This window comes from Lontra canadensis, unplaced genomic scaffold (genome assembly GCF_010015895.1).
Source record: "Lontra canadensis isolate GAN:19392208 unplaced genomic scaffold, GSC_riverotter_1.0 scaffold46, whole genome shotgun sequence".
Classification (NCBI taxonomy): domain Eukaryota; kingdom Metazoa; phylum Chordata; class Mammalia; order Carnivora; family Mustelidae; genus Lontra; species Lontra canadensis.
In genome coordinates this window covers 12,261,328-12,286,129 of record NW_022631040.1, presented here as the reverse complement: position 1 = coordinate 12,286,129, position 24,802 = coordinate 12,261,328, and the positions used below count along the sequence as shown (strand labels likewise).

General features: G+C 41.5%; 2 protein-coding genes across 5 annotated transcripts in view; one reads left to right on the top strand and one right to left on the bottom strand.

Annotated features, from left to right (window-relative positions):
• Positions 1-24,802, bottom strand: part of MARK1 (microtubule affinity regulating kinase 1) — a 118,456-nt gene that overhangs the window by 74,746 nt on the left and 18,908 nt on the right. The window lies entirely within an intron of this gene.
• Positions 201-750, top strand: LOC116876657 (U6 snRNA-associated Sm-like protein LSm3). The gene has a single exon (XM_032872958.1). The coding sequence runs from the start codon at positions 220-222 to the stop codon at positions 526-528; it is 309 nt and encodes a 102-aa protein (XP_032728849.1). The 5' UTR covers positions 201-219; the 3' UTR covers positions 529-750.

The window sequence follows — 24,802 nt, the reverse complement described above, 5'->3', positions numbered from 1 at the left end:
AGAAATGATATATGCTTGTTAGTTTAAGCCGCCGGGTGTTGGGACGGTCTGTGATGCAGCCAATGTCAGCTGATAAACACAGCTATCACTATTTTTAAATCCAGAGGTAAACTTAAGGGAATAGTGAACAATTAGGAGATTCTTATCAAACATGTTCAAATTCTAGTAGTCCACAAACAAAAAATAGGAGTTGCGGGGAAAGGGCGCAGAGTTTGAAACATGGCGGACGACGTGGACCAGCAACAAACCACCAACACCGTAGAAGAGCCCCTGGATCTCATCAGGCTCAGCCTGGATGAGCGAATTTCTGTGAAAATGAGAAATGACAGAGAGCTTCGAGGCAGATTACATGCTTATGATCAGCATTTAAATATGATATTGGGAGATGTGGAAGAAACTGTGACTACTATAGAAATTGATGAGGAAACATATGAAGAGATATATAAATCAACAAAACGGAATATTCCGATGCTTTTTGTCCGGGGAGATGGTGTTGTACTAGTTGCCCCTCCATTAAGAGTTGGCTGAAACAAAGAATTTATCGTGTCTGGAATATAGGAGTTTTTGTATGATTGCCTCTTTAAATGTAGAAGACATTCAAAAAAGAAACCTGCATAAATTTTGATATTAAGAAGTGACCAAGGATTCTTCCACTCCTGAAATAAGTTGATTTACAGATAACTCAAAAATTCTTAAGCTAACGGGCATTTTAATTTTTTTTCCAATGCTTTCAATAAATGTGATCACCAAGAAAAAAAAAAATAGGAGGTGCTATATAATCAATTCCCTAAAGAGAAACTCTTGGTCAAATAAGCTACATATGGGGAGAATCCTTGATTTTTTTGGGTATCCCTAGCAAGTACGGTGAAAAAGGGGTCAGCAAACTTTATCTGTAAAAAGCTGGATAATAAATATTTTAGGCTTTGTAGACTGTAACTGTCTCTGCTACATCTGTATTTTTCCCCCCAGCTTCTTAAAAATTTAAGACCCTTTCTTAGTTCAGAGCCATACAAAAAATACCAAAAGGCTGGATTTGGCCCATTGGATAACACATGACCCCTAGTTTAACATATCAGGATTAAACTGTTTCTGGCTGATTCCACCACCAGAATAGGGGATTCTAGGAAAAGCACAGGTATGGCTGTGTTTGTACCTGGAGAGCGAAGGAGAGGACAGAGGGCTCATCTAAAAATATTCTTTCTCATCCCACCACCTAAGTTGCAAAAGGTAATATAGTCTCCAAAATTCTTTGTAAAATTAAGATCTCAACTTTCGACATTGTGTGAACATTTTATGAGCCATCCAACTTATTCAGATTGCATTTGAGTCTTAAAAGTTAAAAGAAAGTATTTAGAAAATATTTTATATCCTTTAATTCTGTTTATAAAACACCCACCCAAAAATATTTCCCCCCAACCCCATCTTTTCTTAGGATTGCCACAGTACCACTCAGGAGCATACTCTTTCCCTGAGGAAACTCTCTGAAAAATAATTTGGAATAACTGATCTCATTCCTTCCTGATCAACAGCTTAACTCTCAAACAGAAAACCTGGCGAGAACATGAATTCAGCTCAGCCTGGATTAAACAGTGCATTTAAGAACTATCTCAACCCTAAGGCTAATAGATATAAGAAATTACGTTAGCTTAATTATAGACTACCTACAAGTTTTTGTCCCCATCTTTAGCTGAAAACACAAGGTAAGATCTTGGCATTTCCTTCTTCACGTTGTCCGCTCAAGCCAGAAGACCTTGAACTCTGTCATTCTTCCTGCAGCAGTGGCAACAGGACCTTAAAGCTTGCCCCCAGTGCAGCAGCGTATTCAGAGTAATGAAAGGTCATGGTTTCATTAGCTCTTCAAAGCTGCATCCCATGGACTCACACTCCAATTCCTGAATAATAATGGAGCTCCCCCTCCCTTCAATACCAACTGAAATGAAATGAATTTTTCTATTCACTAAGCTATGCATTCTTGGGCAAGCTGTTTAACCTTTATGTGCCAAACTGCTAGAAATCATGTCTTTGGGGCAGGGAGGGGGAACCTTAAAAGCATCCAGGGAAAAACAACTCAATACATACAAAGGAATGACCATTCAAATGGCAGCTTGCTTTTCCTTAGAAACAACAGAGGTCAGATGACAATGCAAGATTTTTCATGTAAAACCCAAACTGAAACCCCAAATTCTTTATCCAGTGAAAATATTCTTCAAAAAGGGAAAACAAAGACATTTTTAGATGAACAAGAGCTGAACAAATTTGCTGCCAGAAGACATACACATATAAAATGCTAAAGAAAGTTCTTCTTTCTTTAGGGAAATGACCATAGATGGTAACCTGAATCTAACAAAGGAATAAAGAGCTCTGGAAATAGGAAATACGTGAGTGAGTATAAAAGAGTATGTATTTTTTCATCTCTTAGTTTTTTAAAAAGACATATGACTGTTAAAAGTAAAAAGTGTAACACCATACTATAGGGTTTATAATGAAAGCAGATACGAATATATGTGAAAATACAAGTACAAAGGTCAGGGGAATTAAAATACTCTTACGATATTCTTATATTTTATCTGAATGGGTACAATATTAACATTATGGAGACTGTAATAATGTATGAATGCATTCTGTAGTCTCTAGAGCAAGCCCTGAAAAAATGCACTAAAAATGCAGAGACATAGGTAAGAAGTCAACAGAGCAATTTAAATGGAATACTAAAAAATACTAATTAACTCAAAAGTCGGCAAGGAAGGAAGAAGAGAGGAACAACACAATAACGACAACAAACCGATGGGACAAAAACAAAAGAGCAAATTATAGACATACCAAGCGGATCAATAATCATATTTAACATAAGCTAATTACTTCAATTCAAAAAGACTATCAAATGAATTTTTGAAAAAGGCCCAAATGTATGCTGTCTCCCAAGAGATGCACTGTTAAGTATGAATACACAGACTGAAAGTAAAATTATGGGGGAAAAGTATTCTGTACTATGCAAACACTCAGCAAAAGAGAGGTAGGGACGCTGTAATAATATCTGACAAATTAGACCTCAACACAAGGAGTACTATACTAATGAAGTAAAAAGAGACACCACATAACGGCTAAAGGGCAGACATAACAATCCTAAATATAATTATGTATGTGCTTTGTAACTGAAGTTTCAACAAGCAAAAATGACAGAACAAAGAGAAAAGTATCCAAATCCACGATCACAACTAGAGACTTTGACACCGCTTTCCCAAAAACACACACACACACACACACACACACACACGCACTAAGGGGAAAAGAACTCTTCGCAACATCCTTGTGGCTTTGTGTATCGAATCACCTTACAGAAAAACTGCACACAGATATTTTAATTCTCTTTAGAATGACAACTTCAGGTTTTTAATCAAAGGACAATTTAAAGAAGAGCCACATCTTGTACAGAAGTATGACTGAAGATACCACTTAGAATGATTAATGCTCCTTTTGTTAGGAGCCAGACAATATATCTGGTTTAGTTGTAGAAAAATTCTCTCAACTGGTATGCTTCCTTTATTATGTTACGTTATTGTACAGTAATGCCTCCCTCCTTCATTTTCAGTGCTTCAAGGTGAATTTTCATTTTTTAAGTGGCAAAATAGTGAATGGTTTCAGTGAAAATCATAGCTTTATGAATGACAAAGACTTTTAAACAGCAGAAAAGGAATGTTTACTGAAAATGGAAGGCTTCTGTCTTCTCTTCCTGTGTTCCTACTGCACCCAGGACATTTCTTTATACAACACTTAATACCTTACAGTGGGGTTGTCTTTTTTTTTTTTTTTTTTTTTTTGCTACCTCCTAAACGGTGAGTGTCTAAGTGGTAAAGCTCTGTATCTTTTACATTTCTTCATCATTCAAATAGTGGTTGCTGCATGAATGGACCCACTAAATAGTGTCGTTTATTATAAGTACCTACTTAATTACAAATAGAAAAAAATCTATTTTGTCTTATATCTTAAAGCTTATTTCAATGAGATGTTAATAGATTTGATAAGACAGTCATTATTAAAATAAAATGCCTCCCAAACTTTCCGACAGCTACCCTGCCATGCAGGGCGTGAATGCCAAAGGGCAGAGCTGCACTTTCATTATAAGGGCAGGGTGACCCTGCTTGCCCTTAAGGAGTAACCGGGTAATTTTTCAAATTTCAATATTATAAGTGATCTTTTAGCGGATCACTTTTAAGAATCAGAAATGGGTACGATTTTATTTTTTAAGATTTATTTGAAAGAGTGCATGAGCGTACCAGCAGGGGAAGGGCAGAGAGAAAGAGAAAGAGAGAAGCAGACTCCCTGCTGATATCAGGATCTGAGCCAAATCCAAGAGTCAGAAGCTTAACCAACTGAGCCACCCAGATACCCCCAGAAATGGGCATGATTGTAAAACCTTAAAAGGATGATACCAATGAAAAAAAAAATGGCCAATACAGTTAATTAACAGAAGTCTAAGGAACCAAAAGACCATCTTCACCAATATCACACAATGATATATTAGAGAATTATCATTGTAGTCAATTAGGAATATGACCAGAAGGAAAAGCTTATTATGAGAAAAAGATAATTTATCACCAAATTTAAAAAACATGGAGTAGCACTGGGTAATAAGGCCGAAAAAACAGAAATAGGATAAGAATATCCTATCAAACATCCACACTCAACATGATAGTAGTAGTGCTAGATAGACCAGCAATGTTTTTTGTTTTTTTTTTTTTAAGATTTTATTTATTTATTTGAAAGAGACAGCCAGAGAGGGAACACAAGCAGGGGATTGGGAGAGGGAGAAGCAGGCTCCCTGCTGAGCAGGGAGCCCCATGTGGGATTCAGTCCCAGGATCCTGGGATCATGACCTGAGCCGAAGGCAGATGCTTAATGACTGGGCCACCCAGACACCCCCAGCAATGCTTTTTAAGAAGAAAAATATACAAAAGAAAGATGTATTTGTGTCATCATTCCACTGCTGGCAAGAATATAAACCTAGAAAATGCAATAAATCAATAAAGCATCTTTTGGAAGTGCTGCTTGAGTTTAACAAAGTTACAAGAGAGAGGAAATTGACTTAATAACGAGCAGTGTTCTGCAGGAATCACTTGGCTGTGTCAGAACCCCCTCTTTCACATTCAGCCTAAACACTGCATCCCCAGAAACGCTGTCCATCACATCAGAGTTTCCACTCTCCCTTCAACTAAGCTGGGTTCAATGCCCATTTTGGTCTTTCTAGTTATTTCTAGCAGTGCATTGCCCCAAATTTTAAAATTATTTTTTATTAATTAAAATTAATTTATTAAAAGGATTTAAGCACATGGTGCAAGCTGTAAAGGAACTCTAATAGGTTACTAACAAAACATCAGTCCCCTGTACCACGCGTCCAGACTCCAAGTCAGCCTCCCAGAGTCTTCTCCTTTAGCTTTCCCTTCCAATTTTTGCTTAGATGTTTCTAAACAAACTGCTTTCATTGCTAATTCTTGGTTCATCAGTCCTAAACATTCTCTCAATTTCCTAATAACAGCCAATTAGGATTAAGATCTTTTAGCTCCCCTTCTCCTCCTGTCATCCTCCTAATGCAACCTAATCAAATTTTCGGTTAAAAAGTATTGTGTTTAGGGACGCCTGGATGGCTCAGTGGGTTAAAGCCTCTGCCTGTGGCTCAGGTCATGATCCCAGGGTCCTGGGATCGAGCCCCATATGGGGCTCTCTGCTCAGCAGGGAGCCTGCTTCCTCTTCTCTCTCTCTCTGCCTGCCTCTCCCCCTACTTGAGATCTCTGTCAAATAAATAAATAAATAGAATCTTAAAAAAAAAAAGACATGATTTTGACTTGTAAATATAAACTCACTGGGAGACATTATTATGTTTCCTATTAAATTTCTTTTTTTGTCAGCTTTGTAGCTCTATAAATAATACACAATTAAATTCACCAAATCTAAGTATACAGTAGCAGTTGTAAGAAACATATTAACTCAGAAAGCACAACAATTAATATGTAAAACATGGGCTCATGAGAGAAGTTCTGCTTCCTGTCTGCACTGTCGATGTCCTCCTCTCAGTGATCTGCTTTTTGATACTATACTTTGGCCTTTCCAAGACTATTAAGGAAACAGATAATACCGGACAGTTTAACCTTTCAAGTTCACTGTCATTACTGATATATTTGGAGTGTTTTTAAATTTTGTTTTGTGTTTCAAGTGTTTTATTTTTCCTATACTCACCAGGTTTTCTTTGTTCCTTTATTTTCTCTTGTGTTTATTCTACTGGTGGTTATTTTAAAAATGTTAAGGGTAAAAGTCAAGGGGCAGTGGGCTCGGGGCCCAGTGGAAAATGAAATGGAGATAGTGAGGACAGGTAATGCCCTTGACGAGTTTGACCTTGAAGATGTGTCAACAGTGCGACAGTTGGAGAGAAAAGAGGGGCGCACTTGAAGGAGGTTCTTGTTCATCGGCTTCTTTTAGGAGGGGAGAGACCTGGGCTTGTTTAAATCTCAAAGGAAGGATCCAGCAGAGAGAGAGACAGAGAAGCTGATAGGCAGGAGAGGGGAAAGATGAAGCTCCCGGAAAGCAGAAAGACTCAGAGCACTTGGAGACTGCCCTTGTGCAGGAAGAACGACGCCTCTTCCCTGTAAGAAGCAAGAAGGAAGAGAAATCAGGTCTACATGTAGAAACATGCAAACACCGGGTAACAGGAAGTTGAGGCAGTTCTACTCTGAGGACTCTTACTTCCTCTGTGTGATTGGAGGTAAAGTCATCTGCTAAGAGTGAAGAGAGGCCACACGGGGTTGCAGAAAGTAGCAAAGATTTGAAATAATCTCTGTAGAAAGAGGACAAAATGAGTTACCCAAAGAAGTCTAGTGGGGCCGCTGGGGCAGTACGGACAGTCTAGATGAGAATGTGCCTATGAATTCATCGCGCCTCTCCCTTGTCCCGCTGCGCCACTGTCCTCAGCGATAAGCAAATGCTCACAGACAAGTACCAAGGAAGCAGATACATGAATTTCCTGGTCCGGAGTTTCACAAACAAGTGCCAACAGAGAGAAAGCGGCGACGTGAGCTCAGTTATTGGTGAGGTACCAAAGGGTGGACCATGAAGTCTAAGCCGGAGAGTGTAGAAGGTGAAGACAAAAAGGAGGTGAGGGGTAGGCAGAAGTAGAGGCCAATATACCGAAGGGCTCAACGAGATCAGAAAGTAAGGCAAGACTAGCTAAGAAGAAAGCTGCTCAATGGCCAGGCACTTGTAGTCGGAAGTATGGGGGACTGGATTAGTGGTCCTGGAAGGACAGCTGCCAGGTGCAACTAGTATGGAACGTTTTATTAAAAATCACCAAGAGTTGTTCTGCTTTTGTTCTGATTTATTTATTTTTTAAGATTTTATTTATTTATTTGTCAGAAAGAGAGAGAAAGAGCACAAGCAGAGAGAGCAGCAGGGAGAGGGAGAAGCAGACTCCCTGCTGAGCAAGGACCCCCCCCCCGCCCGCCCAACATGGGGCTTGATCCCAGGATGCTGGGATCATGACCTGAACTGAAGGCAGATGCTTACCCGACTGAGCCACCCAGGCATCCCTGCTCCAATTTATTTTTACATGTGCCTCTTCTATTTTTAAAATATTTTTAAAAATTGCATTAAAATGCAATTTTACAACTTTTTAAAATGCTACTTTCTGTAATAGCAAAGATAGAATGGGCACAAATGTCCATCTGCAGGGGCCTGGTTCTGTGCGTATGGGGTGCTCTTTGTAAATGTGCGTGTGCTTCCGCATATGAGCATCACGGACTGCAATCGGCATAAGCACAGACTATGTCCAGAGGATTACACAAGTGACACAGTGTAAGTAGTTCTGTCTAGGGAGGGGAACTAGGGGACTGGGGAAATGTGCAAATGGGAGTACAGGGAACAATGTCTTTTCCTAATGTAACTTTTTAGTTTTTGGAATATTGATCTATATGCACAAATATTAACTATTCAGTATAATGAAACAAGAAATTTAAAACTTTTTAAAATTTTTATTTTTTTACAAGAGTTTATTTGTCAGAGAAAGAGAGAATACAAGCAGGGGGAGTGGCAGGCAGAGGAAGAGGGAAAGCAGGTTCCCTGCTGAGAAAGGAGCCCAATGCAGGACTCTGACCCCAGGACCCTGGGATCATGACCTGTGCCAAAGGCAGACACTTAACCAACTGAGCCACCCAGGCATCCCAAAACATTTTATCTAAGCAAATAGGCAAAGGAAGAGGGAAGCAGCATTTAGTGAATGTCCACTATGGGCTATACATAGTATTAGACCGGTTGAATAACTTACTGAAAATTCAGTCTAATAATTGGTTGCATTACCGGGATTCAAACTCAGATGTTTATTACTATAAACATAGATGGAGATGTATTTTAAAAATTAAAATTTGAAGTATAGCTTTGAGGATAAATAGGATGACAGCATAACTCCATCTGTAGAACCCACCACATTAATAAAACGGAAAAGAAACAAGTTACAGTATAATTTAATGTAGCCACACCCCATTCTCCAAACTCCAAACTAAATAAAACATGGTAAATGACCAGTTTCAGAGGGGTCTTATTAATAACCCCTAAGTAGGAGGGGTGATGACCAGATGCCTAGGCAGACCCCAGGAGAAATGGCAAGAAGGCTACTATTAGGTGCCTGAAAAAAGAATCCCATGGTAAGATCACCTGAACATTCTCCAACTCAACTTCCTAACTAGTAAAAGGGATGGTAAATCTCCTCATTCTTAAAAGACCAAAATCCAAGGAGTATTCCCCAATGGGCTAGATACAACACCCAAACCCTTAATACTCAGTAAAATTGTTCTAAGAAAAATATACCTTCCCTGAAGCCACCTGTTCCCTTCTGCCCCAACCTCACCACTATCTCATCCCCCTACCACTCACCACTTCTCGCAGGCTGCTAAAGAACTGAGACGACACTGGGAACCTATGAACACTGATACCTGGCTGTCCGTTCAAGTTTGGTTTCTGCTACAGGGAGAGGTAAATCGAGGAGAATCCACCCACGCTTCTTCTGAGCAAAAAGAAAGTCTAGATAAAACTCCCCATTCCAAGGATGAACTCTATACACAAGGTTGCAACACTGTAACTCTCTGCTTAGAGCCCGGAGCACAGACCCAGGGAGGACCCTTTTGGAGCCGAGTGCTTACAGAGGACTTGCGTCCTTACCAGCTCACTCACGGGGCAGACCCCGCTGATGCCAGAGGCACGTGGTTGGTCAGCCCTGCCGAGAGCTGAAAGCAAGATGCCGAGAGGAAGAGATCAAAAGATCTGATGACGGGGACGCCTGGGTGGCTCGCTGGGTTAAGCCGCTGCCTTCGGCTCGGGTCATGATCTCGGGATCCTGGGATCGAGCCCGGCGTCGGGCTCTCTGCTCGGTGGGGAGCCTGCTTCCCTCTCTCTCTCTGCCTGCCTCTCTGCCTGCTCGTGATCTCTCTCTGTCAAATAAATAAAATAGAATCTTAAAAAAAAAAAAAAAGATCTGATGACGGATCTTAAGGACACGCACAAGGAAAAACCGCACTGGTCTCTTTCACTGTGACGTGGGCATTTCCCTCTGGCAGAGTCCTCCACTAGAACTTTCGGCCACTCCCAATTATACTTTTGTTGTTCCAAATACCTCTCTGCAGCCCCAAGGCCAGAGGCTCACGGAGTAGCCAAACCCCACAGGACAGAGCTAATACAAGCACTCTTTCCTCTCTTAGTGTTTACTTCTACTCCTCCAGGACACGGAGGACAACACCAACAAGCGAGAGACGGTGGACCGGTTCAGCACAGCAGGTATGCAGGTTGTGTCCTCCAGACACTAGCAACGGAGCGCTGGTAAAATGACCTCGCTGTTGTGGCATCGGCAGAAATCAGTTGTTAGCTGATCAAAGACATTCACAGGTTCTAAGTAATGGTCACTGCTAAGAAAACCGATCATCCACACTATGGCTTAAAGGAGCAAGAAATGGAAAGATCTCTGATCGATGTGATTAAAATCACATAATTTGCCCCCTGAGTTGTACCATTTTTCACACCTACTGTTCCATTCTTGATGCAAGAGCTGTTGCAAACAATACCTAACTGAAATGTAAAAGCAGCATCGTACACGCTTGGGATTTTACATCCTTTTGCCTAAAATAGATAGCTTTGTACTGACCTAAATTATAATATAAGCAGAATTATCCTCCCTCAAAAACAAACAAAAACCAAAAAAGCCAAAAAAAAAAAAAAAAAAAAAGCCCAAAACCCCACAATCTTTACAAGGAAGAGAATGAGAATAAAGAGGAAAGTATTTTGAGAATTTCCCCTTTGGTATTTGAGCAAACGGTCTTAGAGAGAGGAAAAAAAAAAAAACAAAAAACAGTATTATCTCAGGAATAAGACAAAACCACTACACTTCAACATTACATTGTTAAGTTTAACTTAACAAATATATTTAAAAAAAATTTTATTTACCTATTTGACAGAGAGAGCAGGGGTGTGTGAGCACAAGCAGGGGGAGCAGCAGGCAGAGGGAGAAGCAGGGAGCCCGTTGTGAGACTCCATCCCAGGACCCTGGGATCACGATCTGGGCCAAAGGCAGATGCTTAACCAACTGATCCACCCAGGTGCCCTAATTTAACAAATACTGACCAATAACCTTTTAATTGACAAATATTAATTGCTGAAGGAATAAGCATAATTATAAGAAATGGCCCTAATAGTCAAGGTTAGTGGGACAACTAGCACAGTTTGGCTATGATTCGGTGATCAGTAAGATAGGTATCCTACACCAGGTGCTACCTTTCTGTCAGCTGGAGCTGTTTTCCAACAGTAAACAGTTATTCTCAGGCTACCCGATCTGTAATTAGTAAATCTTCTTTTACCCACCTTGTACCATATGGGACCTATTTAGAGAATATATATAGGAAACAATTTGCATATACATCTGGACTTTCACCTTCCCAGTAATTATCAGTATAACTAAATAATTAATTGTATGTCCCTTGAGGGCAGAGAAAGTGCTGATTTGTCTCACCCCAAGCAAAGAACTTTGTATAAAATACCTGGCCTACCACAGGCTCTCGTGTGGAACTAACAAGTGAATGTCCACAAATATACAAGCCTACATCTGGGCTCCCTCGATCTGGTCTCTGACAGTCCTCCAACTACACACAATCTTTAGTTAAATATAGTTTCAGTCTGAGCCACAAAAAGAACTTCTGAATGCCCCCCCCCTCAAATCATGAAACCAAAAACTCTAAGGTATTTGTATTAACTGAAAATCATAGAGAACAGAGAGAAATTAAATCCCAAGGTTATTTAAAAGCCATTTAATGCCATGATTTCTGCTCAGTCCCTCCCCAAGCTAATGTTTTTTAATAAAGAAGCACATAATCCATTTTATTTTTTTTAAGAATTTATTTATTTGACAGACAGAGATCACAAGTAGGCAGAGTGGCAGGCAGAGAGAGAGAGGAGGAAGCAGGCTCCCCACTGGGCAGAGAGCCCGATGCGGGACTCGATCCCCAGGACCCTGAAGATCATGACCTGAGCCGAAGGCAGCGGCTTAACCCACTGAGCCACCCAGGCGCCCCACATCATCCATTTTACTTGGTAGCCCTTCTCTTTGCTGCAGCTGTGACCTAAAAGAACTGCTGACCGACAATGAATGGCCCAAAGGAACACCACACAATGAAGGACAGGACTCAGTTTACCTAAACAGGATTGTCGGTGTTCCATGTTTTGTTTTTCAGAGACTTTTTTTTTAAAGATTTTTTATTTATTTATTTGACAGATCACAAGTAGACAGAGAGGCAGGCAGAGAGAGGGGGAAGCAGGCTCCCCGCTGAGCAGAAAGCCCGATGTGGGGCTCGATCCCAGGACCCTGGGATCATGACCTGAGCTGAAGGCAGAGGCTTTAACCCACTGAGCCACCCAGGCGCCCCAAGACTTTTATTTTTAAGTAATCTCTACACCCAGTGTGCGGCTTGAACTCACAACCTTCTGGCCAAGAGTCACATGCTCCACTGGAGCCTGCCAGATGCCCTGGATTACCAGTTTTCTAAAGCAAAACATGGCTGGTTCAAATAAGACATTTCCATTGAGAGCAAGACTTGCTCATTCATTTCGACAGCCTTCAGCATGGTGATACAGAGAAATGGTTCCAGAGTCCTACTGCCTGGCTTCAAGCCTGGCCCCGCCACTTCACAGCTGTGGGACCTTGGACAAGATGTTGACCTTGGACAAGTGTTCCTGGGTCACCATACACGGAGAGAGATGTGATGATAGCACCTCCTTCAAAGAGCTAGTTCAACGGTCATCCGGTTGCACGAGGGGCATTCTCTGAGCACCATTTCTCAAAGAGCTTCCTGCGGGTTCTCTCCTTACTTTACTTTCTTCATATGGCTTGACTATCTAAAATGATGTGTTTTTTTTTTAAAGTACTGTTTTCCTATGACTTCCCCTGTAACAGCAGGAATGTGTCCGACTTTTCTTACCTCTACATCCCTTGTGCCTAGTTAGGAGCGGGGCCCAGAATAACCACCGAAGAACTCAGTACGTATTTGTGGAGTACAGGGGTGAGTAAGACACAACAGTGATGGCTTCTGCAACCATTCCATAAGTGTGAGCCGTTATTATCCGGGTGATTAGTACAGGTAAACAATTGAGGCTTTTGTGTTATCTCTTCTAAGTAATTTTCCTCATTGGGTCTGCAGGTTTTATTTACTATTCACCCAAATCAAAAAAGTACATAACTGCCTGAAAATAGTTTTCCTTCCTTCCTTCAGCTGTTAGCAGTTGCCTTTTGGAGATTATTTAAGTTCATCTCGGACATTTAGTGAGCACGACACTATGAACCGCATTCCGCAGATACAGCTTGAAAGACGGTCCAAATTAGCCAAGAGATTTGTATCTTAGCCAAGTGCCTACCTCTAGCCAAGCTACCTACTTAAAGACAGTATTACATGGAGGGATATGGAGATGTACAGAATGTAACTGGGTTAGGGGATGTGGGAGTTTGGATCCTGGCCATTTAATGAAAATCCTCACATGGCTCTATGTGGTCCTTCAAATTCCTTTACTCATTATGGCTAAGATTCTACCTTAGCTACTGTTTCTGTTGAAAACAGTAGCACCAAACGGCACAGGCCTAACTTCTCCCAAGTTAGGTGTTTCTGAAATGTAGCCACATGCGTGGAGGTTTACACAGGTCCTGAGCAAACTAAGGAAAACATATATGGGTGTGTATGTAAATGCATGTTAGTGTAAGATTGTCACATGTTCTCTCTTAACAGAACCAGTCTTTATTTTGAGGTCATGTCCTTGTATTTACTTGGTGTTGAGTTGTCCTTTTCTTTAAATAATTATGTTGATCGCTCATGGTGAGTTTTCCCCACTTACTCGAAAAACAAAAAGTTAGCAATCTCAAACCATTTCCAAAAGGTTTTTAGATTTATTTATTTATACAAATTTTACCAGTGAAATTCTGAAATCCAGAACATCCGGAAGTAAAAAGAATACAACAGCTGCCTGGCCGAGCTCCAAATGCAGAGCACTCCATCTTTTATTCATTACCATGCTGTCTCTTCCTACACCCAAGCCCAATTTTCATTAACCACTTGTCTATACTATCCCGGCAGGTCTTAATTATAACTCAGACAATATTAAGAAAAAAAATTCTGACCGTATGCTTAAGAATGGTATGGAACTTTCCAGAAAATGCTTGAATCTTGTCATGCACTGAAATAAATACTATAATCAAATTGTGCTCACAGCTTTGTTCTTTGTGACTTTTTTTTTTTTTTTTTAACTTTTCACATATCCCAAGTAGAAGCTCAGAACGTTTAGTGCATTTGGGGCGCCTGGGTGGCTCAGTGGGTTAAAGCCTCTGCCTTCAGCTCAGGTCATGATCCCAGGGTCCTGGGATCGAGCCCCGCATCGGGCTCTTTGCTTAGCAGGGAGCCTGCTTCCCCCTCTCTCTGTCTCTGCCTGCCTCTCTGCCCACTTGTGGTCTCTGTCAAATAAATAAAATCTTTAAAAAATTAAAAAAAAAAAAAAAAAGAACATTAGTACATCTATTTGATGAAGTTAACTATTGTTCCCAAGTCCCCAGTACCTTGCTCTGGAATATTCAGAGCTTTCTCCAACCCTAAAACCTCTGATCCAAGAGCCCTCCCCCAAGCTCACCACCACTCTCTTGGGCTGCAGCCCCCTTTGCTCCTTATCCAGGTGGTATGCCGGGACCCTCTACTCCCCCACTTCTTGCAAACATCCTTCCTGCCCTGCTTTCCGCTCCCTCTTCATATGTGCTCAGTGAACCCTCCCCAAGTCCGTTGTGCTCCCGTGGCACACCCGCCCTGAACACCGTAACACTGTCACACACACACACACAAGGGGGCTACTCCACTTACGTTTTTGGCCTCAAATCCCAAATGAGGACTCAATCTTCCAACAACCCTCCATACTGTGCACTCGCCTTACCCTTCTCTAAAACTTCATCTGATGCTTAATCTTTGGATCTCATTTTAAAAGAGAAGATTCTCAGGTGCCTGGGTGACTCAGTGGGTTAAAGCCTCTGCCTTCAGCTCGGGTCATGATCTCAGGGTCCTGGGATCGAGCCCCTCATCGGGCTCTCTGCTCAGCAGGGAGCCTGCTTCCCGCACCCCCGCCACCTGCCTCTCTGTCTACTTGAGATCTCTGTCAGATAAATAAAATCTTTATTAAAAATAAATAAATGAATAAAAGATAAGATTCTCTCAGGACCATGGGTCCCCCCCCCCTCCAGCTACGAGTCTGTTTCTCTGTTTCCCTGCACGTAACAAGCTATCACAAGAAGGTCTTGAGGTTGTTTGTAAGTTGCTGCTTACAACTTGTCCATCTTGGCTTCAGCCCGCTACAACCAGACTTGTCTCCATCATCTCACCGGGACCGGTCTTGTCAGGGCTACCAGTTACCTCATGTCAAAAAATCCACGTGGGCCGTGACACAGCTGGTCCTTTCCTTTATGCTCGCTGCATCTGCAACACAACGCTCTCCAGATTTTCCTCCCAAGTTACTTCAGTGTCCTTTGCTCCTCTTTTCTAGAGCACCACGTTGGCATGCACCAGAGCCCTGTCCCCAGCACCCCTTCCTGCTTTATTCATTTCAAAGAGTCAGTTACTGATTTCTCTGTCTCCTGTCTTTCTAATCCATTAATGTCTGCTCTAATTTTCATTATGTCTCTCCTTCTATTTTCCTTTCGTTTAAACTGTTCTTTAAGTTGCAAAACTGACCCGAATCTATTTAGTTTTCTTTCTAAAGGTCGCTAATTACTTCTTACCTCCTTCATTTTCTAAGATGTGCAATCAGGATTATAAATTTCATCTTAACTGTACTTTAGCTGAAATTATTCTATATATGTTTAGAGAGGGGAGTATATTAATTCTGTCTGCAGTATAAAATGCAATACGTGTCCACTGAATAAAGTTTATTCTGCCTGTTCCATTTTTGTTTGTTCTAATTTTTACAATTATTATAAATGTTTTTTAAAAACCATCTATTCACCAACTTTTTACCATATCCTTTTTGGGGGCTTTCTATATTTGAGGGCCGTGTTATTATATACTTACAGATTACTGACTACTGCTCCTTATAAATACTATCTTTGATGATTTAGGGTACCTACCTTCTTTATGTCTAATAATGTTCTTTATCTTATTGCGCTGATAGTAACATTAATGTAACAGGTTTTTATCACCTTTTTCTTCCTTTAATTGTCATCAAGCCTTAGTCACTTTTAAATAGTTGTAGTGAGGTTTTATTAGTTTTTACACAAACTGAGAAACCTTTTCTTTTAAACAGGAGAGTGTAATCCTCTTTTATTTATTTTGTGATTATTTTTCTTAACTTTTGTTCCCCTTTTCCTTCTTCTACTGGATTTAGTCTACTTTAATTTTCCTTCCCACTCCAAGCTAGGATACATTCTACTTCTTTTAAATTTTAAAATGTATAATATGCCTTAAATTTAAAATATAATCCATTTCTCATCCTCCTCCCGAGCAATCAAGACCTCAAAAGTTTCCACTTCAATGTTTCTCCTGCCATTCTCCACATTATTCATATCTAACACTTCTGTTCACTTTTCTCCCAACATTCTAAATGCAAGCAATCGCTCTTTGTTAGTTCTAAAGTCAGTGTTCACATTTATCAACCTGAAATGTCTTTGCTTGTTCAAATCGCTTACATCCAACTCTTTTCTTCTATGTCCTTCTTCCTCACTTATACTTTTTAGTAGTTTAAAAAGTAAGGCTATGTAGGTAGAAAATCCTTGGTCTTTATTTGTCTGAAAATACCTTTTTTGGGTCCTTACTCTTAAAGGTTTGCTTGGTTAAAGAGAATTTGAGGCTGAGAGTTATTTTTTGTCACATTGGACAAAACTGTTTTCCCATTTTTAATATATTTCTTTTTTTGTTTGACACAGAGAGAGAAATCACAAGTAGGCAGAGAGGCAGGCAGAGAGATGGGGGGAAGCAGGCTCCCGGCCAAGCAGAGAGCCTGATGCTGGGTCTCGATCCCAGGACCCTGAGACCATGACCTGAGCTGAAGGCTGAGGCTTAACCCACTGAGGCACCCAGGCGTCGCTTTAATATAGTTCTTATTGCTGACGAGACCTCTACTGTTCATCTAACCATTGTTACTTTGGAGATCATGTTTTCTTTTTGACCGCTATTCAGATCTTTATATTTTGAGTTTGCAGTTCCGATGGATTTTTTTTTTTTTTTTTTATTCTGGTAGGTATGCAGTGCGTATCGATCTGAAGATACATCTCTCTCCAATTCTGGAGAATTCTCAGCTATCACCTTTTCAAAGATTGCCTCTCAAAGGGTTTCTGCTGTGACCTCTTTCTGAAACGCCTGTTAAATCTAAGTTGTAGTTTTCAGTCTATTCTCCATGTTTCTTGATTGCTCTTTACTATCCTCAATGTCTCTCTCTCTATGATTCATTCTAAGTAATTGCCTCAGATCCACATTCCACTCCACCAAGCCCATCTTCAGATTTCAGGTATAACCTGCTGCTTAGCTATTCTACTGAGTTCTCAATTTTGAAGACTATATATTTCATTTCTAGAGTTTCTATATAACTCTCTAATTAGCTTATTTCTTTGCATTTATTCATTGTGATTTTTATTCCTGCCTTCAAAATTATCTTAAACGAATTTACATTCAAATTGCCCCATTATTTCTATTTCTACTTCTTGGAGTGTTAGTGCTCTGGTTTTTTTGTTTGTTTGTTTTTTGTTTTCATTAATGCTCCACAAAGATGCTTAGTTTCCTCACGTAGTCTATACAATTTTGTGGGACAGTCCTATGAGCTACAGATTTTTTTTTAAAGATTTTATTTATTTATTTGACAGAGAAATCACAAGTAAGCAGAGAAAGAGGGGAAAGCAGGCTCCCCGCCGAGCAGAGAGCCCGATGTGGGGCTGCTCCCAGGACCCTGAGATCATGACCTGAGCAGAAGGCAGAGGCTTAACCCACTGAGCCACCCAGGTGCCCCTGAGCTACAGATTTCGAAAGTAATTCTACTAAGCACTTTTCAATTTGTTTCTACCAGAGTCTACTGAATATATGAAACTATTTTTATGTTAATTTCTCAGTGTGGGGTTTCCAGTCCCCAAACAGCAGAGTTGCTTGATTTCTTTAAAGTAATCTTTTCCCCTTAAAACTTTAGGCATTAGGTAGATGGCAGCTCCCTCAACCAGGAGCAATAGTTTTTCTGTTTCCTTTGCATGGAGGTATAGATATCTAGGCTTTGAGCTTCATGTAGGAGGCCCATTTCACCTAGTACGGGTGGTGTTGATGCCACATCTCTTGTCCCCATGAGGATGCTGGAGCCTTATTTCACAATGCTTACGATGGATCAAAAACCCTGAGGACTGTCATGCTGTGAGCGTATACTCACCATTGTGGATTTGATTTCTCTTCACTTTTGCCTCCTTTAAGGCTCAGTTACATAGTTAATAAACTTCTAAAAAATAATATTTAAATCCGTATATTTGTTTGTAGCAAGAAGGGAGGAAACATGTCAATTCAGTCCACCGCAGTACTGGTACTCCCCTCTTTTTCTAGCTACACGTTCTCCCTAAGTGAATTTAAACAGGCATCTGACTTTCAATATTAGCCATACCATAACTCCCAAACTTTTATCTCCAACTATCACTTTTCCTTGGATTTTATTTTTTTGGACACTTCCTTGGGTTTTAGACATATTTTCTAACAAAAAACTTATATCCAGAATATATCTTCATAAACTCCTCTAAACCGAGAGCAAAAAGAGAGCCAACCCAAACTAAAAATAGGCAAAGATATGTACATACAAATCCCAAAAGATCATATACAAATCGCATAATAAAGAAATAAGCATACTAAAAACTGCACATCATTAGTCAGTAGGGAAAAGGAAATCACGAATCGCAATGAGCTACCACTATATACCCACTGGAATGCCTAAAATAAAAAAGACTGACAACACCAAACATTGGTGAAAAACAGAACTCTCATACGTTGCTGGTGGGAGTATAAAATTTTACAGCTGCTTTGGAAAATACTTTAGCTTCCTAAAAAGTTAAAAATATGCCTCTGCTATGACCCAACAATTCTACCCCTACATGTTTCCCCCAAACAAGTTCAATAAGACTTGTACAAGAATGTTCATAAAAGCTTTATCCCTAATAACACCAAACTGGAAACAACCCAAATGTCTGTCAATGGGAAAGTGGATGAACAAATTTTGGTATATCCACAAAAGAATACTATTCTGCAACAAAAAGTGAGAATTTATTGATATATACGACATGCATGAATTTGAGAAAAGATAAACTAAAGAAGTAAGAATCATGCGCTACTTGATTCATCTAAAGGAAATTCTGGAACAGGCAAACCTAATCTGTAGTAATAGAAACACGCAGTGCTGAGTATTTGCGGGAGTGTGCTGATAAGAAAAAGGCAGAAGTGAATTTTCGGGGATAATAATGTAAATACTCTTATCTCTACTGATGATAGATACTTTTATCAAAACACACTGGACTGTACTAAAAAAATGTGTGCATTTCTCTGTAGCTAAATGTTACCTCAATCTGAAACAACTACCCCCCAAGCTTTTACTTAACTGTAACTTGGAAGTCTGGTTTTCATGTGACTGTTACATGAAAACCACACCACAATGATCAGTACAAATATACACATCCTACTGTTCTAAATATTCATGTAATAAAATTATAGATTTTTAGTCATTTTTTTAGGAGGGAGGAGACTATATTCAGAATCATTTCATTTGCTAAAGTTACCGTTTTGAACACTGTCCAAAAATTTAGAGAAAAAAAAATCTCCAATGTTCTATTCAAACAAATTGTATATTACTTCCTCGCAAGAGTAGTTATTAAAAGCTGCAACCTTCTAAACGCACATCACCAGTTAACATTCTGGTCAAAAAGAGCTCAAATCATCAGAAGCCAGGAATATCCTTGTCATGTGTTGGTCACACACTGAGTCACATGTTAACCCTAGCAAAGCTGTTGTGTTGTACAACTCTAGGGTGCACCTTATACGTCCTAATTCATGTGAACGGTGCTCCTGGACTTGAACCAGACACACTTAGTGGCCCTGATCTCAGCTATTCCAAATGAGTGATAAACCGAGGCAGTAATTGACATGAGTATGCATAAGCAACAAAGATCAGTTTGAAAAGTCAAATTACCCATGGTCAACATAAGTAATAACGTCTCTGTGCTCCACATAACTGGTGGTTTGGTACTGTCAGCTTAGCTGAGCTACAACGTTTTCCCCAAATTCTCTTCCCAATATGGTTCTGAGTTACTGGCCATGAGAAATTTGCACAAGATTTGGAAAGAAGAAATGTTAGGCTCCACCAGGTCTAGGTCAGGTGCTTTTAGAGCTCCCACTATGACTTAAACCAAAATACAGTCACAGTCCCTCAAACAATTCCCAGCTTTGAGTTAGTTCAAAGGCCCAAAGACCATCTTAGTTACTCCAAAATGCATAGGTAAATCCTCCTCCTAACTCTCCCCCAGAGGGAACTGCAGTGATCTACTAGAGTGACTACGCATTGGAGGATGTGGGGAGAAAACCCAAACTGTCTCCAAACTAACAATAATTCCTCGAGACCCAGAACTTTACCGTGTTAAACTAGTCAGAGAAGGAGCTTAAGGAAATCAGATGATCAATGAACTTTTGGACTGGGCCCATTTCACAGTGGAACCAGGGGGTCCCCCAAATCCATCCTGCGGTTACTGCCTCAGTTCTGGAATACACAGTTGGAATACTCAGCACCTGCGAGAACCTAAACTCTGGTTCCCCAGCCTGTGCATGAATGTAAGGGCTGAAATCCCAGGAAAGGGCAGGTGGATGAAAGAGATCAGAACTACACGGTCTTAGTAAAACAGTAAACCAGAAGCAATCCTGCGTCATGAAGGGCACGCAGAGATGAGTGCCACCATAAAGATGCGGTGACGCCAATTTCCACATCTCCATTCAACCGTCTGTCTGGCCTATGCAGAAGACAGACAAATCTCAGCAACTGACCGTAAATTCTCAAAACTTAATCAGCTGGTAACTCCAATTAGAACTGCTACTCTAGATGTGGGTTGTTTGCTGGGTCAGATCAATGAAACCCTGGCACCTGGTATGCCCTCAGTCACTTTTCTCTCTGCTTGTTAGTGAAGAGTATCTGAAGCGGTTCGCGGCCTCGCACCACGCCGCTGCAGGGTGCTTCAGCCATCATCTTGTCCAAGGCTTCTCATCCAGCACCACAGACACCTGGGGCCAGACAAGCTCTTGCCGCAGGGGGCCGCTCTGTGCATGATGGGGTGTTTAACAGCCCCCCACGCCTCTGCGCACCAGATGCCTGCCCCCGATCGGTGATACCAAAAACGTCTCCAGACACTGCCAAATGCTCTCTAGGATGCAACAGTGACCCCAGTTGAGAACCACTGACCTAGTGTGCAGGGACTTTCATCACCTTTCCTTCCACAGGACATCACACTGGTCCATTATGTTGATAATATTATGCTGCTTGGATCAGCTAAGCAGGAAGTTAACAACCACTCGAGACACCTTGATAAGATACGTGTATGCCAAAGGGTAGGCAATAAACCCCACAAAAATTCAGGGATCTGCCTCCTCAGTGAAGTTCCTGGGAATCTAATGGCCTGGGAGCTGTTGCAGTATCTCTTCCAGAGTGAAGAACAAATTGCGGCACCTGGTCCCTCTAACCCTAAGAAAAGGAGGCACCATGGATATGAATTTTGAAAGTAAAATATACATCATTACCATCATTATACAGATAACCTGACAGCTTCCAGTTTGTTAACAGGGCCCAGAAAAATAGGGCTGTGTAACAGGTTGAGGGCCGTCAACAAGCTACTCTACCACTGGAACCCAGAAAGCTCACTGTGGCTTGAGGACTGGGGTACAGAGAAATCACATACCGAGCCTTTGGTGGACCCCCACCATGTGAATCACAAGGCAAACTTTCAACATTCTGGAGCAAAATTATGCCACGCTCCGTAGATAACCATTCTCTCTGGGGGAACCTTCTGGCTTGCCATGGGGAGTCAGGAGAGACTGAACAGCTGACCACAGGTCAACTGTCTCAGGCCAGCATTACTCAACGTGAGCTTCTCATTAGGACCTGGGTGTTGTCTGATTCATGAAGTCAATGAAACCTGGGCTCGCACAGCAACATTCCACCATCAAAAAGAAGTGACGTCATATATCAGAGAGGCTTGAGCAAGTCCTGAAGGTACAAGACCAGCTGCACGTGCCAGTGGCGGAACTGCCCCTTGACCCACACTCCTGCTACGTTGCTTATGTTGTCTACACCCACATCTGTGGACTCCCGGAGAGACCTGCTGGGAAACGTCATAAAAACTTACAGTCTAGTTTCCAGCTGGTTCTGTACGATCCGCAGGCGGCGCGCAGGAGCCAACCGTGGCAGCATCACAGCCCCGCTCTGGGTGGCATGGAAGGAACAGTGGCCAAGAGAAAATCGCCCAGGGGGCGGAACTTCAAGCAGTGCACCTGGTTGTTTATTTTGCCTTGCAAAGAGAGTGTGAAGTAGGGATCTACAGAGATCCACAGACTATGCTAACGGCTGGGCTGAATGATCAAGGACTGAGAAGGAACAGGATCGGAAAATTAATGACAAGGAAAAAGAATGTGACTAGGTCTCCCCGAATGAGCACGGCATGTGGAGACAGCTGTGCCCCGTGTGAATCCTCACCAGATATGACTCATGCTGAAGACATCAGCCTCATCCACCAGCCACCCATCTTCCTAGCAACACGGACTAACACTCACCACGGCCAATCTGCCAACTGCAGAGAATAACACTGAGCTCCCTCAACGACACCACAATTCCCAGGAGAAGGGGCGAAGTTAGCCAGTTACCTGGCAGCAGGCTGATTAAATGAGACCACTTTCATCACAGACGGGGCCGCGTTTTTGATCTCACTGGAATAAGCACTTGTCGCAGATATGAACACGCCTTCCCTATTCATAATACTTGCGGCAAAACCACCCTGGGTAGACTTAGAGCCTAAGCTTCCACCATCATGACATTCCACACGCACTGCTTCTAAGCAAGGAACCACTCTCATAGGAAATGAAGCATGGCAATGGGCTCACGCCTGAAGAATTCACTGTTCTTATTGTATCCCCGACACCCCGAAGTAGCTGGCTTGAGAAACCAGTGGAATGGCCTTTTAAAGATTCTGTTGTGATGCTGGCTGGGTGACAAAAGCTTGCAGAGCTGGGGTAACATTTTCCGGGATGCAGTACATACTCTGGATGGGTCATAATACATAGGATTACTTCTCCCACAGCCAGGATTCACAGGTCCAGGAGTCAAGAGATAGAAATTGGAGTAGCTCCTCTCTCTGTCACCCTTAGTGACCCATCAGAAAATTTTTTTCTTTCTAGTCTCTGCAACTTTGTATTCTGCTAGCATAGAAGTCTTAGTACCTACGACAGGACTGTTTGCACCAGGTGTCACAGCAATGGTCCATTGCATTGCAAGCTGAGACTGCTTCACGGCAGTGAATCAGTAGTCAAAGAAGAGGGTTATCATACTGGCTAGGGTGAATGATCCTGATGATCAAGGGGAAATTGGGTTGCTATTATATAATGGCTTAAGAAGATGTAAGTTTAAATGCAGGAGATCCTCTGGCGCACCTCTTCTTACTCCCTTGTCCTGAGACAGGTCCATGGAAAATTACAATAACACAAAAGAGGCATGATGTCTGATGTCCCAGACTCTTCAGGAATCAAGTTTGGGGTTACCTCTCCAGGCAAGGAATTATAATCACTCAGGTGATTGTTGAGGGCAAAGAGAACATGGAATTAGGGCGCCTAGGTGGTTCAGTGGGTTAGAGCCCCTGCTTTGGGCTCAGGTCATGATCCCAGGGTCCTGGGATCGAGCCTCACATCCAGCAGGGAGCCTGCTTCCCTCCCTCCCCGGGCCACCTGCCTCTCCACCTACTTGTGATCTCTGTCAAATAAATAAATAAAATCTTAAAAAAAAGAGAACATGGAATTAGAAGAAGGTAATTAAAAATACCATCTGTAACCACATGACCAGTTGCAGAAACAAGGACTGTAATATTTAGGAGTATCTCTTATTTTGGTATGAATATATTTGTGCATAAATTAGCCAATTCTTTCTTTCTTGTAATGCTCTTTCCCCACGTCCATGTCACCTAATATTAAAGTGTTAATATTAGCTAACTTTGTATTTCAATATTGAGGTTACAAGGTATAAAAAGAAGAGTGTGACTCAGAAGATAAAGGGACTTCATGTTTTCTTTTGAGGAGAGGGTTAGCATATTTTTGGTATACCTAGGATGGTTGCATCATATTAGGCAAAAGCATAATTTTGCTCTTATCTTCATTTGGAAGTTAACTGTGGTTAAAAGAAGTGTGGCCAAATCCTAGACTTCTCTTAGGGCAAGGTGACATGGAGTGGTCTGTGATGACTTCCGATATGTAAGTTTAGCTACGCTGGAATTAGATTTCTCAAAAGTCCCTTCCCTCTAAGGTCCTGGGTTAATACTGGACACAAGAGAAACGTGCCAGAGACCTGGAAGGCAAAACTAAAACTGTGGCCACTGATACACTCTGAAGGTCAGTGCCGAGCCTGACACAGCTGCAGCTCACGCTGGTAGAGATGATCTGTCGGCACGTCTCGTGAGCATGGAGCAGCAGTCAGGCTTCGCAGCTCTCCAGCTCCTGCTGGAGCACCTGCCTGGGCTGCTGGGTGGGTATCCCAGTCCAGGTGCTCAGGCAACTCTGTGATGAAGGGCATCCGCTTATCCTGCAGGTCACCATGTCAGAGCTTGGAAAGCAGCGAGCGAGAGAAACGAGTTCCCCTTCGCCCTCACGGGCTCCGCTGAGTCCTGTTCTCTCCCATTTCATGTTCATCGTCCTTTCTGACTGATGGTGCTGTGGATTTCAGCCTCTTAATACCAGACTCCAAAGCAGCAACCATATACAGAATACTAAACCGCTGCATAACTTTAATCCCATGGTTAAAGCCTTAATCTATATGGCTCACACGATTCTGCTTCCCCAGTTGAACTCAGATGTGATAACAGAGGTAACACTGCAATGTTTTCTTTTAAAAAGTACATGAACATGGGACTGTATTTCTAATTTAACTGTTACGGAAACTTGACTAAGGTGAAATTAAGTCCCTTGAGTAAAAAAAATCTATCAAGTATTATTTTCAGAAAGATGAAGAGAAATGTATT

Coding starts and splice junctions, on each gene's coding strand:
- LOC116876657 (XM_032872958.1), top strand. CDS start 220: ATGGCGGACGACGTGGACCAGCAACAAACCACCAACACCGTAGAAGAG.